The sequence below is a fragment of the Pleurodeles waltl genome, chromosome 3_1 (genome assembly GCF_031143425.1).
Source record: "Pleurodeles waltl isolate 20211129_DDA chromosome 3_1, aPleWal1.hap1.20221129, whole genome shotgun sequence".
Taxonomy (NCBI): domain Eukaryota; kingdom Metazoa; phylum Chordata; class Amphibia; order Caudata; family Salamandridae; genus Pleurodeles; species Pleurodeles waltl.
Window position 1 is genome coordinate 1113255742 of NC_090440.1, and position 15685 is coordinate 1113271426.

The window sequence follows — 15685 nt, forward strand, 5'->3', positions numbered from 1 at the left end:
CATGATTACAGACCAACAGTACAGCTTAGGCTATGAGGTCATCCAACTACGCCCTGAACGCAGTATACAGCAAGATTTTATTTAAGTGAGGAGGACGTGCCCAGTCTTATCTGAAGACGGATAGCCTTCGTTCCGTGAGTCCTGGAAACAGTATTTGGAAAAGAAAGACAAACCTGATTCCTTGTCCCCTTTCCCTCTGTGCTACCCTATCCAAAAGAATTTAAAAATAAAAGCACCTGTTACCCTCCCCACCCTCTTTCTGGGTCTGCTGTCCTTTTCTGAAGGCATGTCCTGTGCAAACTGTGTCGGTAAACCACTACCAGCATAGACATAAATTCCTTATCAGCTTCAGATCAGCGCTGCCCCTTCAGAGGTTTGGAAGCTACCAGTGGTGGAATGACATCCCCATTATAATGTATTTCTCAGGTCTGCAGAGATCCAAAGAAAGTCAGGAACAGGAGGATAGATTTTCTACAGACACCTTCCTTCCAGTGTGTGGTGACAAGGTTAAATCAGCACTTCTCCATTCACACTGTTAAAGCTTGGATCCTTGGATTTCACTGCACTTGTGTCTTATGAATTCTGATCTCTTTGTTCTTCTTGGGAACACCCTCGAAGCCTTTGGCGCCTACACTGTTGTTTTCAAATGCTATTCAAAAACTGGAAATGTAAACCTTCTTCACCTACTTAGTTTTATAATGTAAGATAAGTAATGTTTCTTCTGCCTTTTCTATTGTGTATATTGAGCTGCCCTTTTGCTTACAAAAGCGAAAAAAGTTTAGAATGTGATGTTATGCATAACGGATTCGAATGTAAACAATGCACAACAAAGGAGTTAATGATTGGGACACCTAGTAGAAATCAAAGCACACTTTAAGCACGTTGATGAATTTCAGACACAGAAGGGAATCTTTGTTGAATAACATACAAATTCTGTGAATAACATTAATTTTTTTCACTAATGCCATTTGAGGCTATTGCACATTTTTTATTTTATGAGCAAAAACAAACAGAATACTTTTAAAATCCATGACCGAAAATTTAGTTTGGTTGATCCTCGGGGTCATTATAGCCTCCTTAATAACAAATCCTTGGGCGCTCAAAACTTTCCTCACAAAATCCTCTTCAATGCATAGTACTGGAAACTTAAGTGTTTCTATGTACAGATATGTGCACTGAATAAACACAGATATTATCAAGTGCCCCCCAACTTTCAACAGTGAAGACATATTTTTCACACTGCTGATGAAGGAGTCATGGTCCTTGCAGAGCATGGTCAAATGGTAGGGGCTAAACAGGCAGTCAGCCTGAGGGAAGATCTTAAGCACTTCTCGGCCGCTCTCATCAAGATCTATTTTTTCAATCAGTTGAATGGATTGTTTTAATTTCTCTTCTTTTTCTGTCCACTGTTCCCTAAGATGCAAAAAACAGAAAGCATTACTTTGACTTTTCCTTTGTTCCTAAAATATAATGACTCACTAAATACTTGTACAGCATACAATACACATGGAAGTGTTTCATATAGACAGCATTTTTTTCAACCTAGCAAAGTGGCTTTAAAATATCTTTAGCAACTGAACTGTTCTAAATTGACTCATTAGAGTCCACTACTAAGTAAACAGAATACACTTAAGTGGGGTAACAAATTAGCACCACCAGTTTTAGCCCTTTGAGTTAGAAAAAAATTGAATGCTTACGTTGATGTTTTTAATATACAATTTATCATATTTTTCGTTAATTTTTTTAAAGTCGTTACATATTCTTAATATTATCAGGAGACACAGTGCGTTAGCCTACCTAGTACTTTGCTACAAATAACTACAAAACACCCTGAAGTTGAAAACAGTACCAGCCACATTCCCATAGTTCTGGATTAAAAGCACAGCCACTTCTCCTTTTTCGAGGATTTGACCAGGGGTCATGTTTTCCAGTACAAATTTGAGAGACTTTGGGTTACTGAGGAAAAAACACCATCCATGTGTATTTACACCCAAAATGGAGAATTGTTATTAGAGTTTGAAGTAAACGTATGCTATGTCAATTTGTATGGCGCAGCTTATCACTTGTGAGGGTATCCAGGCGTTGGAGGAGGAACACAGGCCAGGTAGTGCTCCTTGTTGAACTGCCAGGTCTTCAATTTATTAAAGAAATTAAGACATGTGGTAGCAGTCCTGATTTGTTGAGGAATTTCCCTCCAGTTCTCGGGGTGATGAAGAAGAAAGGTGTGCCCTCCTGACTTCCTTCTGCAGACTTGGGGGACTCCTGCAAGGGAGAGAGATGGAAAGGAGCTGGCTGGAAGGTTCTTAGAGTTGAAGTCTGTTGTTGAGGTATGCTGGTCAGGTGTTGTGGAGGGCTTTGTAGGGGTGGATGAGAGGCTTGAATTTGCAAGATTTCTGAATGGGGAGCCAGTGTAGTTCAGTGAGTTAGTGTGAGAAAGTAGCCTCTTTCTAGCATGGTTACCCCCCCCCCCTTTTTTGGCTTGTTCCTCACTACCTATATACAGCTTCACAATGGTAACTCCGAATATGGTCATGTGAGGTGTGTAACAACTGGGAATGGTACCCCAAAACTGATTCCAGTATTGGTTGCACAATCCTCTCTGGGGGCTCCACAGTGGACCCCCAGTACTGCCATACCAGCCTTCTGAGGTTTTCACTGCAGCCCCAGCTGCTGCCACCTCACAGACAATCTTCTACCCTTCTGGGGCTTGAGCAGCTCAATCCCAGGAAGGCAGAACAATGTATTTTGTTTAGGAGAGGGGTGTTACACCCTCTCCCTTTGGAAATAGGTGTTACAGTAGGGGGTAGCCTCCCTCAGCCTCTGGAAATGCTTTGAAGGGCACAGATGGTGCCCTCCTTGCATAAGCCAGTCCACACCAGTTCATGGACCCCCAGTCCCTGCTCTTGCATGAAACTGGACAAAGGAAAGGGGAGTGACCACTCCCCTGTCCATCACCACCCCAGGGGTGGTGCCCAGAGCTCCTCCAGAGTGTCCCTGGGTTTTGCCATCTTGGATTCCAAGGTGGTAGGGCACTCTGGGAGCATCTGAGTGGCCAGTGCCAGCAGGTGACGTCAGAGACCCCTCCTGATAGGTGCTTACCTGGTTAGGTGACCAATCCCCCTCTCAGGGCTATTTAGGGTCTCTCCTCTGGGTGTTTCTTCAGATTCAGATTGCAAGACTCCAGCAGGAATCCCCTGCATCCTTTACTTCATCTTCTACCAACGGATCAACTGCTGACTGCTCCAGAAACTCTACAAAACTGCTACAAAGAAGCTGAGACAACTTCTGCAACATTGTATCTTAGGCTCCTGCCAGCAACTGCATCAGTTTCCAGGTCATGCATCCTCCGATGACTGCTTGTTTTCAGCCTGCGCTAGAAGAATCGAAGGAATCTCCTGTGGAGTGACAGTCACTTCCCTGCTTCAGCAGGCACCTCTCTGCAGCGAAGACTGGTTGCTTGGGTCCCCTCTCCAGAAAACAGGTGTGGCTCCAGCAACACAGGTGGTGGACTAAAGTGACTCCGACAGTCCCAACATCCAGCTGTCCAAATTTGGTAGAGGTAAGAGCTTGCCTCCCCCACACAAGACAGTACCCTCATGCACAGCGTGACTTACAGTTGCCAAGGCTTGTGTATGTCCTTCCAAGTAGTTTTTCATGCGCAGCACAGTTTAGGCCCCCAGCACTCTATCCTACGAAGCACAGCTCCCTGAGTGGTTCTCCGGCAGCATGGGAATCTTTTGTGTCGTGCTGCATGGGCCTCCATTTGCACCTCCTTGTCCCTGTGCTGTGGGACTCCTGTGCATGCTGCCTGGTCTTCTGAGGGCTCTCTGAGTTACTGAGAGCCCCCTCTGTCTCCCCTTCCTGAATAGAGGCCACCAGGTCCCTCCTGATCCCGGGCAGCAGCATTTTCCACCAACTGCATGTTTTGCATGACCCAAGGCCTATTGGCGGAATCCAGCGACACAAACCAGACTGCATTCATCCATCCGGTGTGGGACATCTTCTGCACCAACCAGGAATCCACATCTGTCTTCTTTGGTGCAGTACTGACTTTGGCCCTCATTATGAACACAGCGGTAAACACCGCACCGCCGGCGGTGGCGGTAACAACCGCCAACAGACGTGCGGTCCGAACCGCCAAATAATGAACCAAGTGAAACACAGGCATATTGAAAACCACTCACCGCCAGCAGAGGAGTGCCGAAAACAACGGCAGAGCATGCCCACAGGCCGACGGAAAGGCCCTACCTGCCCATCAAATAATGAAGCACTATACCGCCGTCAGTTCTGGGGCAGGAACCACCGCTTCGCAAAGCCAGGCGGAAACGAACCAAATATAAGGAAACACGCCAAAGCAGACATGGAGGGAGAGTTGCAGATCATGCCAGCCCTGCTCCTTGCCATATACCTCCAGGACCGAGACCGCTGACGAAGATGACAACGGTAAGTCCTGCAACCTACTGAACAAGGGAAGAAAGGGCACAGTTACATACCCACCCACTCCACCCACCCTGCAACGCTCCCACAACCCTTCAAAGCAGCACAAGCCATACCAACCACAGCAAGAGGTACTTACCCGACACAAGGCAAATACAACCTGCCCAAAGTACATACATGTGCCCAACACCCCCAAACATTGAAACAAGAGACCACGGATCCAGAGTGTGCCTTAAACAACACAGGCCACACATTAACCTTTATTCTGCTCACTGAGCAACAGAAGTGCATACAAGGCCAATGGCCAGTACATAGTTAAAGAAGTGCAATGGGCCACAATGGCCACAACTTGACTCCCACAAGTGCAATGGTACTCCACTTAATAGAGGCAACAATGGGGCATCCAAGCACCTCAGGGAATAGGGGCAGAGTGTGGTGGGGACTTACGACTGGGAGGGGGGCTTAGATTTACGTTTGAAAGGTGGAGGGGGTTTGGGTTTTGTGACAGCAGCTGGTGGAGTGGCCTTGGCGGCAGATGTTCCTGGGCCAGCACAGGGTCTCTTCCTCACAGGGGAGGTAGCAGGGGAATGGGAAGGGTGGACAGGGGCGGGCTGTGACGTGGCAGGAGTGGACAGGGCAAGGAGGTGGGCACGTTTAGGGACGAGACGGGGTGGGCCTGTGGGTTAAAATAGGTCTACACTGGATAGGAAAAGTTTTGTAGGTGTAATTTGGGTGGACCTGGAGGAAGGCGTGGGAGTGGAGGTAGAGGGAGTGGTCATGACAGGTGTAGGTGTGTGTGGCGTGGGTGCAGGTGTCTGGACAGTATGCTGAGGTGTGGTGGAAGTGTGATGGGTGGGTGTTTTGGTGCGTTTGAGTGTCTTGCGAGGAGGTGGGGTGGACACAGTGGGACAAGACAGGCTGCCAGTGTAAATGGATGTTGTCTGGGTGTCTGCAAGTCTGGTGAGTGTGCTGCATGTGTCAACTAAATTCGTTGTGGTGGGTGCAGGTGTGGTGTCTGTGGTGCATGAATGAATGTTTGCTATTGTGGTGACTGCAGGAATAGGGTCAGCAACATTGAATGAGGGTGCAGTGCCTGTGGGTGTGCATGTACAGGGGACAGACAGGGAGGCGGAAGAGGTGGACACACTGGGGGAAGTGGTTGTTGGTGTGTATGCATGTGTATGTTGGCTGTGTGTAAACCTGTGGTGGGAGGTGTGGTGCTTGTGTTTTGAAGTGTGCTTCTTGTGTGTTTGAGGTGTGTGCCTGCGTGTTAGAATGTGTGCTTTGGACAGGTGATGGAATTGGGGTGCTGGAAGGGGTAGAGGTGGTTGGAGGGGGAACGGAATGACCAGGGACAATGGCTGCCGTCAAAGAGGAGGCCAGAGCCTGAAAAGATCTCTGTAGGCCAGAGATGGCACCGTGAATGCCATCCAGATAGGCATTGGTCTGCTGCACCTCTGATGCTAGCCCCTGGATGGCATTGACAATGGTTGTGTGCCCTACAGAGATGGTTCTCAGGAGGTCAATAGCCTCCTCTGTGAGGGCAGCAGGGCTGACTGGGGCAGGGGATGAGGTGCCTGGGGCGAAGGAGGCGCCCACCCTTCTGGGTGAGCGGGCACAGGCAACTCGGTGGGGAGCAACTGGGAGGGCGGTGATGGTATTGGGGTGGGAGAAGATGACACAGTAGGGGTGGGCCCACTAGGGTCCGCCACCGCCAGGGAGCTCCCATCGGAAGAAGTATCAGTGTCACTGCCTCCAGTGGTAGTTGCCTCCCCTGTGGTACTCTCCTCGCCCTCCAACCCACTGGTCCCCTTGGCGTCGGATGACTCTGCCTCCGAGGATCCATGGGCCACTGCCTCCCCCACTCGCTGGTGCCTCAGCTCCCTCGCCAGATGATTCTGATGTAGACAGACAACAGAAGAGAACAGGGATGGGGAGACAAAACAGGAGAGACACTTGTAAATAGCTGAATGGAGGTACAGAACTGGTTCACACATACACCCACCCTGAAAATATTCCACCAGGCAGCACCTACCGCTATACACATGGCTATGCCCCTGACTAGTGGCCAGAACCCTGCTCTACAGCCATTCCCCACAACACTTAAGGACCTGATGTACTTCAGACTCGACCCTTACACACCTTCTCCCCACAGGGGCCATCATGTAGATGGACATCAGTCAGCATCCCTGCCACTAGACAGCATAAATATGTACGCACACACACACATCCATCAAGGAGCCAAAATATGGTATATGTACTCACCCCCTTGTGACTGCTGTGCAGCCTTCAAGCGCCCATCCAGGTCCAGATACGCCACTGCCTGGATGCGTTGCATTAGTGGGGTCAGTGCCTGACAGGCACCCCTTCCTTGTTGGGAGGACTTCCCCAGCTGGGCCTCACAGATCTTCCTCACCCAGCGCCGCAGGTCCTCCCACCTCTTCCTGCAGTGGGTGCTCTGCTGGTTATAGACCAACAGGGTCCGCACCTCCTTGGCAAAGTCCCCTCTTCTGGTGGACGCTTACCTATAAGGGACACAAAGAAAAAGTAACACTGAGGTCAGACAATGACCAATAATATACAGCTGGCTATATGTCCACTAAGGGGCGGTCATTTCAAACAGCACACACACACGCAGCATGTCAGGAACCCTGGACTATACAGTGTCACACGTGCACACATGTATGCAACCATCTACCACCATTACACACATCCATGCCCCCCAATTCTCCTTCTCACCGGTACCTCTGGCCAAACGTAAAGCTTGGCGTACAGGGGCAGGACCCCGTCCACGAGCTTCTCCAATTCCTCGTTGGTGAATGCCGGAGCCCTTTCCCCTGCAACACGTGACATTTCCATGACCAGAGGCAGGACGCAGCAGTACACTCAGTGGAGTACCTCCATGCACTAGATCCGGGAGTCAAGTGAAGTAGGGGTGACGAGTTCGCATACGCACCACGGGGATGTGCACGGTCACCGCCGGCGGCGATCATAATGCGCTCAGAATGCCCATTGACAACCACGTTAACCAATGAATTTGCGCACAGCGGTAAACACCGCCTTACGCTATTATGTCAACCGCTAGCGGTATGAGGTCACTTCCACCACAACACTTCTGGATAACAGGGGCAGGCATTTTGGCCTTAACAACGCAGTTATAAAACCCTCATCAGCACAATGCAGGCCCTATTGTTCCCTAAACACCCATAGGCATGTAATAATATACATTACCTCACCTGAACAGTCCTTATATATTATTGTGGTCATGTTGCTGCAATGTCACACATACTAAGCATTTGTGTCATCGACAATCATGCCAGCAGTGCTGAATGAGAAACAATATGTGCAGATGTATGTGTGTTCCTCATACGTGTTTTGAACTCCTCCAAGGTACAGACCCTTGTGGCGAGGTAGGGCCCCATCATTGTACAGACCACTTGTTGATTTGTGGACCACAGTGGAGCATCACATCATTATCAATTACAGACTCACTCGTGCTACTATTTATGAACTTTGTGCATTACTGGATCCAGCACTGAGACCGGCTAATCAGAATCAGCATGCCATCCTTACTGAAGTACAGGGGCTCTCTGCACTCCATTTCCTGGCCACGGGCTCATTTCAAGTGACAGTGGGCATGGGTGCAGGTTTCTCACAGCCAATGTTTAGCATTATACTGTCCAGATTCCTGAATGCATTTGTACAACACCTGCAGTCTTATGTGAGGTTTCCCCAAAGTGCTGACCTCCCTGCCATCAAGTCGGACTTCTATGCCTTTGCCAACATACCCAATGTGATAGGTGCCATCGATGGCCCGCGCATAGCTATCATCCCCTCAAGAGTCAGTGAACAGGTGTACAGAAACAGGAAGAACTTTCATTCCATGAACATTCAATTGGTGTGTACTGCAGACCAGTACATCTCACATGTGAATGTCATGTTCCCTGGATCAATACATGATTCCTTTGTGCTAAGGAACAGTAGTGTGCCACACAAGATAGAACAACTACAAGAGGACAGAGGATGGATCATAGGTAGGTGTTTCTGACACTTATTGCCACATAGCAGACAGCCAGGCTGTCTGCCACTGAGGGTTGTCATTGACAGTCCTATTTTGCACCACTTTTAGGTGATTCTGGCTATCCCAACATGCGTTGGCTCCTGACAGCAGTGAGGAGTCCTGGAACAGATGCTGAGAGGAATTACAGTGAGGCCCATGGACGTACTAGGAGGGTGATAGAGCACACAATAGGTCTCCTGAAGGCTAGATGTCGTTGCCTACATATCTCTGGCGTGTCCCTGGCCTATGGGCCTGAAAAGGTGTGTAGACTAATGGTGGCCTGCTGCATGATGCACAAAGTTTGAGTAATTTTATTCCCCTGTTGGAGGAGGAGGGTGCTGTACATCCAGACCAGCTTCCTCAGAGAGGGGATGAGAGTGATGGGGATGATAAGGAGGGGGAAGATGTAAATTCCAGGACCCAACTGATACAACTCTACTTCCAGTAACTATGTGGGCCTATTCAATGAGATTGCTGTCTGTGCAGCATACTGTCAGTGTGCCTTTTCATCTAGGGGGTGTTGGGTCAGTAGTCATTGCCACTGTCCCCAGGTCTGCATAGGACAGGTAACATTATAGTATATTAGTTCAACACATCTGTGGGCACAACAACATGTTATGCGTGTGGTGCATTTCCTGCTACTGAGATAATAATAAATGATTTATAATACAGTTGCATCCATACTTCACTTTGTTTAAACATAATGACAGGGGACATTGTAATAGGTGAAATGGTGTTTTATTAGGTGCAGGGATTACATCGTGCAGATTACAGTGATGGGAGTGGGCTACTGGTGGTTGTACAATATGGCAACATGGTCGCAGCGTTTGTTGGCAGTAGTGGTATGTCCACCTATGTTTACAAGAGTTTGTTGTTGTTTTCACACGGTTTGGTCGTTGATTCAATGGGATACTTGGAGGACAGTTCTTGCCAGTCACTTCTTTGAGGGGGCCTTGGTCTTGGCAGGTGTTCCAGTGCCATATCTGGGCCTGAGGGACCATTTGGGTGCCTGGTGTTGGCCTGTACGGGTTGAGATGCATGTCTCCTGTGTGTCCTGAAAGGGTGGCACATGTCCGGTTGCTGCTGATGCTGTTGTTGTCCGGTCTGTATCCTGGCCTGTAGTAGGGGCTTCCTAGTCTGTGTGGGCCTCAGGCTGTGTTGGGACAAGGCACAGCAGTGCACCTGCTATGCTGGCCATTGTGGCATTGTGCAGTTTCCACTGCTCCATGGCCTCTTGGTGGTGTGCTAGCTGTATCCTTTGACTGTGCTCCAGGGAGGATACTATCTTGGCCAATCTGTCCTGGGTATGGTGATATGCTCCCAGGACCTCAGATATCACATCCTGGGCTGCAGCATCAATCCTGTGGCCTGACCCCTGGACCATGTTGTTGGCTGGGTGGTAGGGGTGTCAGTGGTGTCCTGGGTGGGGCTGCTGGATGATGACAGTCCAGGACTGTGTGAGGGGCCAGGTCGATTGTCAATGTCCAGGGTTCCATCCCTAGTGTCCTAGGAGGTGCCTCTGTCTCCCTGTGGGGCAGTGCCACTCCTTGTCCTGTCTGTCGGGTGGCATGGGTGGTGGTGCCTGTTGGGGGGAATGGACATATCTGTTACAATAGCATGATCGGATGGGGTGCACAGGACAGGGAAGTTTTGTGCAGGTTTTCACATTGTTGGGGCAATGCAGGGTGCTTTTGTGAGGTTTGCATTGCATTTTGCTTTGGATGTGGAGGTGCATTGTGGGTGCTGTAGGCCATTGTGATTCCTTTCAGCAGTGGGTGGCTCTGCACAGTGGGAGGGATGTGGGCCTGTTAGTGGGTTTGTGGGCATGCAGGGGGACTGGATATAGTGATTGTGGCCTGGGTGGGGTAGTGGTCCTGGTGGGTGTTGGGGGAGGAGGGGGTGCATGCATTACCATTGTGATGGATATGGGGTAAATGTAGACGACTTACCCAAGTCCATTCCTCCAGTGAATCCCTCAAGGTGCAGGATGGCCAGTACCTTTTCCACCTAGTCAGTGTAGTCGGGTGGTGTTGGTGGCGGTCCTCCTCCAGTCTTCTGGACTGTAATGTGGTGCCTGGATGCCCTGGATCTGACCTTCCCACGCAGGTCATTCCATCTCTTGCGGATGTCGTCCCTGGTGGCCCATTGACCATGTTAACTATTGTCTGCCATAGCTACATCTTCCTGGCGATGTGTGTGTGCTGGACCTGTGCCCCGAATAATTGTAGCTTGACCTTCAGTATCTAGTCCACCATGGTCCTTATCTCCCTTTCTGTGAAGCGTGGGTGTTTGGGGGGTGCCATGGTGTGTGTTGTGAATGGTGTCTTGTGTGGATCTAGGTGAGTGTGCTGTTGTGTGGTTGGGTGTGTAAGTCGTGTGATGGGCGTTCAGTGTCTGCCTGTTGTGTTGTCCGTCTGGCTTCTCCTATCGGCGATGCAAAGGATTGTGGGTTGTGTCTGTGAGTGTTTCATAGTATTGTGGATGTGTGTGTCAGGTGTGTGGGTTTCAAACTTGGCAATGTATGCATTTCTTACTGTTGGGTCCACTTGCCGCCCATGGCGCTCTGTACTGCCAATAGTCGTTCGGCTTCCACTGACCGCCGCGGTGATTTGTGCTTCATTATTTGGAGGGCGGGCTGTTTATGTGCTCGGCGGTGGCGGGGTGGGAGGTCCAGCATTTCCGCCAACAAGGTTCTGGCGCTGACTGGTGGAAGGGAGATTTTTGTCAGTTTCTGATTTTTGCATCATTATATGGCAGGTTTCTGTTCACTGCCAATGGCGGTCTTCTGTTCCCTTTCGCCGCGGCAGTCAAAGGTGTTTACCGCCGCGTTCATAATGAGGGCCACTGTCTTCTCACTGGTGGTTCTTCTTTTGCACCTTCATGTGGGTTGGCAGGGGCTCCTGTTCTCCCTGGACTCTTCAGTGCTTCTTGGACTTGGTCCCCATCTTCCACAGGTCTTCAGGTCCAGGAATCCATCATTGGTGTCTTGCAGTCACTTCTGGTTCTTGCATTATCTTCTATCACAACTTCTAATGTGTTTTAGGAAACGTGTTGTGTTTTACTCCTGCTTTCCTGGGCTCTGGGTGGGGTATTTTACTTACCCTAGGTGTTTTCTTACACTTCCAGTGCCTCTCTCACACTACACTTGCCTATGTGGGAAACTGACTTTCGTATTCCACTATTTTAATATATGGTTTGTGTTCCCCCTGGCCCATTGCAACCTATTGTGATTTACACTGTTTGCACTATTTTCTGACTGTTTACGTACCTGTTTTTGGTTACTAGTGTATATATTGTGTAATTTACTTACCTCCTAAGTGAGTATAGTCTTCAAAGTATTTTTGGCAATGTGTAACTAAAATAAAGTACCTTTATTTTTGTAACACTGAGTATTGTCTTTCATGTATGTGAGTACTGCGTGACTGACTACAGTGGTATTGCAAGAGCTTTGCATGTCTCCTAGTTCAGCCTTGGCTGCTCTGCTTACAGCTACCTCAAGACAGCCTTGCTTCTAGACACTCACTACATTTCACTAATAAGGGATAACTGGACATTGTATAAGGTGTAAGTTCCTTTGGTACCCACTACAAACCAGGCCAGCCTCCTACAGTTAGGGAGTGATGTGAGTGCTTCCGGGGACGTATAGGATGAGACAATCGGCTGTGTTTTGGATGGTCTGGAGACTTTGCTTGAGCTGGTTGGAAATGCCTTTGTAGAGTGTGTTGCTGATGGTGAGTTTTATTTGTTTAATGTAAATGTCATCAATTAACAGAAGTGTATTATACGTGAAAAATATACATTATTTCTTTATATATGAGCTGCAGTTGTAAGATATGTTTGCAGAGAATACATATTTGATTGATAACTAATGTAAATCTATCAAAACTGCAGAGGTCACATGCCCAGAGACAAACATTATACATTTTACAAAGGCTTTTTTCTGATTTCTTATGCATACGCACTAATGAATGTTATGCTTGAGCAAAGCCAATAGTAGTGGCTGTGATAAGCTTGTGTGGTGCTTTAGATTTTAGGGCCTCATTCAGAGTTCGGCGATCCGAGGACTGCCAAACTCGGGGTGGCAGTCGGACCACCACACTCCTGGCAGTCCAACTGCCAGATTATGATCTTGTCCATCGGTGCCACTGGACCGCCACCAGGATCATGAATCCCGGCAGAGTGGCAGCAGTCGGTGTCATGGTCAGCCACGGTGGCACTGAGTTCAGCACCGCCGTGCTGATCACGAATCTTCTTTCCACCAGTCTTTTTATGGCTGGGTCCCATCCATGAAAAGGCTGGTAGAAAGCCAGTGCTGCGGGTCACGGGGGACCCTGCACTGCCCATGGCATAGAGAGTGCAGGTGCCCCCTACCCGCACTCCCGGAATGCGCACTACCTGCTATGCAGACAGTGTGCATTCCGAGGGTCCTGTTGTGCCACAGCATCGGCCAATGCTGTGGCATTGTGTACACTGGTCCGACCGGCGGAGATGTCATAATGCAATGTTTCCGTCGGTCAGCCTGGTGGAAAGCCTGTAGTACGACTTGGGGAAAGGTGGCTGATATGATGGCAGCCTCCTCCCCGCAGCTTTAACTGCCAAAGTCATAGAGTGGCCCTTAATCTTTGATGTTTTTCTTTACTGTTTTATAAATATCCAAAGTGCACACACATGTATCACAGTCCACATTCAAAAAACAATATTAGGATGAACTAATCGGTGCTGAGTTTTACACAGGAAATACGACTTTATTAACTCAGTTCCTTTCGAATGCAATACAGTTGTCAGAACACTTGATGCAACAATGAGCTACAGAGGCTATATGTGGTTGCAATTAAGTGAAATGTGTGACTATGTGAAAGGATTCTTAGCTGATAAACATCCACTTTTTAACAATATGACACATTGAAATGGAATGCATATAAATAGTGTAAGAATATGCCTCTGTTTGTATGTTTAGTCCACTTTTTATTGGACTGATGCTGCTGTTTTATTTAACTGTGCACCAGGGGCACTGCTGACCAGGGGCCAGAGCATGTGCTCTGATCCCTAAAACATGTCAAAATTGGCTACACTGCTGGTTAGCATATTTAACATAACTATAAATCTCCTGAATATGGTAGAAACGTGTACCCAGGACCTCTGAGTTAAATGTCACTAGTGGACTGGAGTAAATACTGTGCCATCACTAAAGTGTCAAAGCACAGTATGGCTCCAAGCCTACCCTCCTGCCTGGGTATGCAGTTTAAAAACCACTACTTCAACCCGTCAAAATAATCCTTCTGCCAGGCCTAAGCCTTCTTTTTTAATACATATAAGTCATCCCTAGGGTAGGTCCTAAACGCCCATAGGGCAGGGTGTCAGGTATTCAAATCGTAGAACATGTATATTTCACATGTCCTGGAAGAGAAAATTCCTCAAAGTCATTTTTCACTGTGGTGAGGCTCGTTTTGCCATAGGAAAGCAATGGGTTTCATTATAACACCTTATAATGCTTAACTTCAGTTTGGGACTAGCTAGAAAAGGGGTTTAAAGACTCTAACTAATGGTCAAGTCAGATTTTACATTGCTGTTTTGAAAATGACACTGTTAGAAAGTTGTCAGTTTCCCAACTAATCCAAATGTACCTTTCCTCCAGGTTTCACTGTCACCTAAATGTTGATGGCTCTCCTGGAGGGAGATGTGGATTGCTCACAGACAGTGGACAAAGGACTAATACATGACTTTGATTTGGCACAGGCATTTGCAGTAACAAGGTCATTCTGACCAGGCAGAGTTAATAATTAGGGATACCAAACACCATGGTACCCAGTGTCATCTGTGTGTTTGTGCAGTAAACACTGGTGGTACATGCCAGAACAAAATGTGGCAAGGCACAATATTTGCAAAACACCTAATGCTAAAACCTTTTATGCTTGTTTTCTACTTGATTCAGAGTCTAAATTATCTTCATTATGGGAGCTTGTACCATGACCAAGAGATGTACCAAAATGTTTCAGAGAAGGTACTCCTCTGATTAAATGTCTGCATTTGTGACAAAATACATGAACACATGTGTCAGCGAATGGTTCAAGATGATTAGGTTGCACATTTCATACCTCTCTTCACTTTTCTGAACACTCTTAAAACTTTGTTTCCAATCGAATGACTGTGGATGATTGTTTTTCCATTGTGTTACATACTGGAGATGGGTATCCAAAACATCCATTAAAATGATTTCCTTGAAGTGGTCACATGCTGGGCAAATCAAATGAAGATTGATGACCGCACCATAGACAATCAGAATATCCCCTTTCAGAGATCCTGGTTGGAAAATAGAAAACAAATAATTTCAAAACTTCTTTTAGTGTTCATTGTATAGCTTTAAAATCATGTTTCCTATCATTAAAAAATGCATTAATATCTGGGTGAAGAGAACTTTAGTTCTTTCTACAAGTACAAGGCATAGCAGAGCTCCCACATTTTTCATGTCAATGCACGAGTAACTCCTGCAATCGAGGCTATTGCTCTGGATTTTCGTAATTGCATGATTGCAGTCTTGATTTTATAACATGGTACACATGACTTTAAGTAGCAGCAGAATTCAAAGAGAAACCTCTGCTGTAGAGATACTTATACATGGTGTGGGGAAATCTGATAACTTTGGGCCTATATAATACAGATCTCCAGAAGTAGGACAGCGAGAGACAGTCATGTATGTTATCAATCAGGTTGCAATTTACTGAGCCCCAATTTTCTGATTTTTCTCATCTTTTCAGATACAGTCATGCATATCTGTTATGGAACAAGATCCAGCCAACTTAGGGCCTGATTTAGAACTTGGTAAGGAGAATACTTCACCATAAATGTGACAGATATCCTGTCCACTGTATTCCAATCCCATTTAATCCTATGGGGATCGCAATAAGGCGGATGGGACATCGGTCGCATATGTGACGGAGTGTTCCATCCGCTAAGTTGTAAATCATTCCCTCAATCATTTGTAATTACTGCTGGGTTAACGTTTGACTGTATACTAGCCTCTTGTTTACACATCATCCATAAACATGCTAAGGATTCACTGTTAATAAATATGATGTCCCTACTCATTTTGCAAGGGTTGCTGCTTCCCCCGTTTCTCTACTGGCAAATACATGTGAATATTATTAATTTATGTAGTAAAGCCCTTGCCATAATCTTTGTTCATAAGGA

General features: G+C 47.4%; 1 protein-coding gene across 1 annotated transcript in view; it reads right to left on the reverse strand.

Moving 5' to 3' along the window:
* Positions 1-886: 886 nt before the first annotated feature.
* LOC138283321 (indolethylamine N-methyltransferase-like) overlaps positions 887-15685 on the reverse strand; it is a 30723-nt gene continuing 15924 nt past the window's right edge. The window contains exons 2-3 of the mRNA XM_069221327.1: positions 14593-14797; positions 887-1413 (exon numbers count right to left, since the gene is read on the reverse strand). Coding sequence (XP_069077428.1) covers positions 975-1413; positions 14593-14797 — 644 coding nt within the window. The 3' untranslated portion in view covers positions 887-974. The remainder of the gene's footprint in view (positions 1414-14592; positions 14798-15685) is intronic.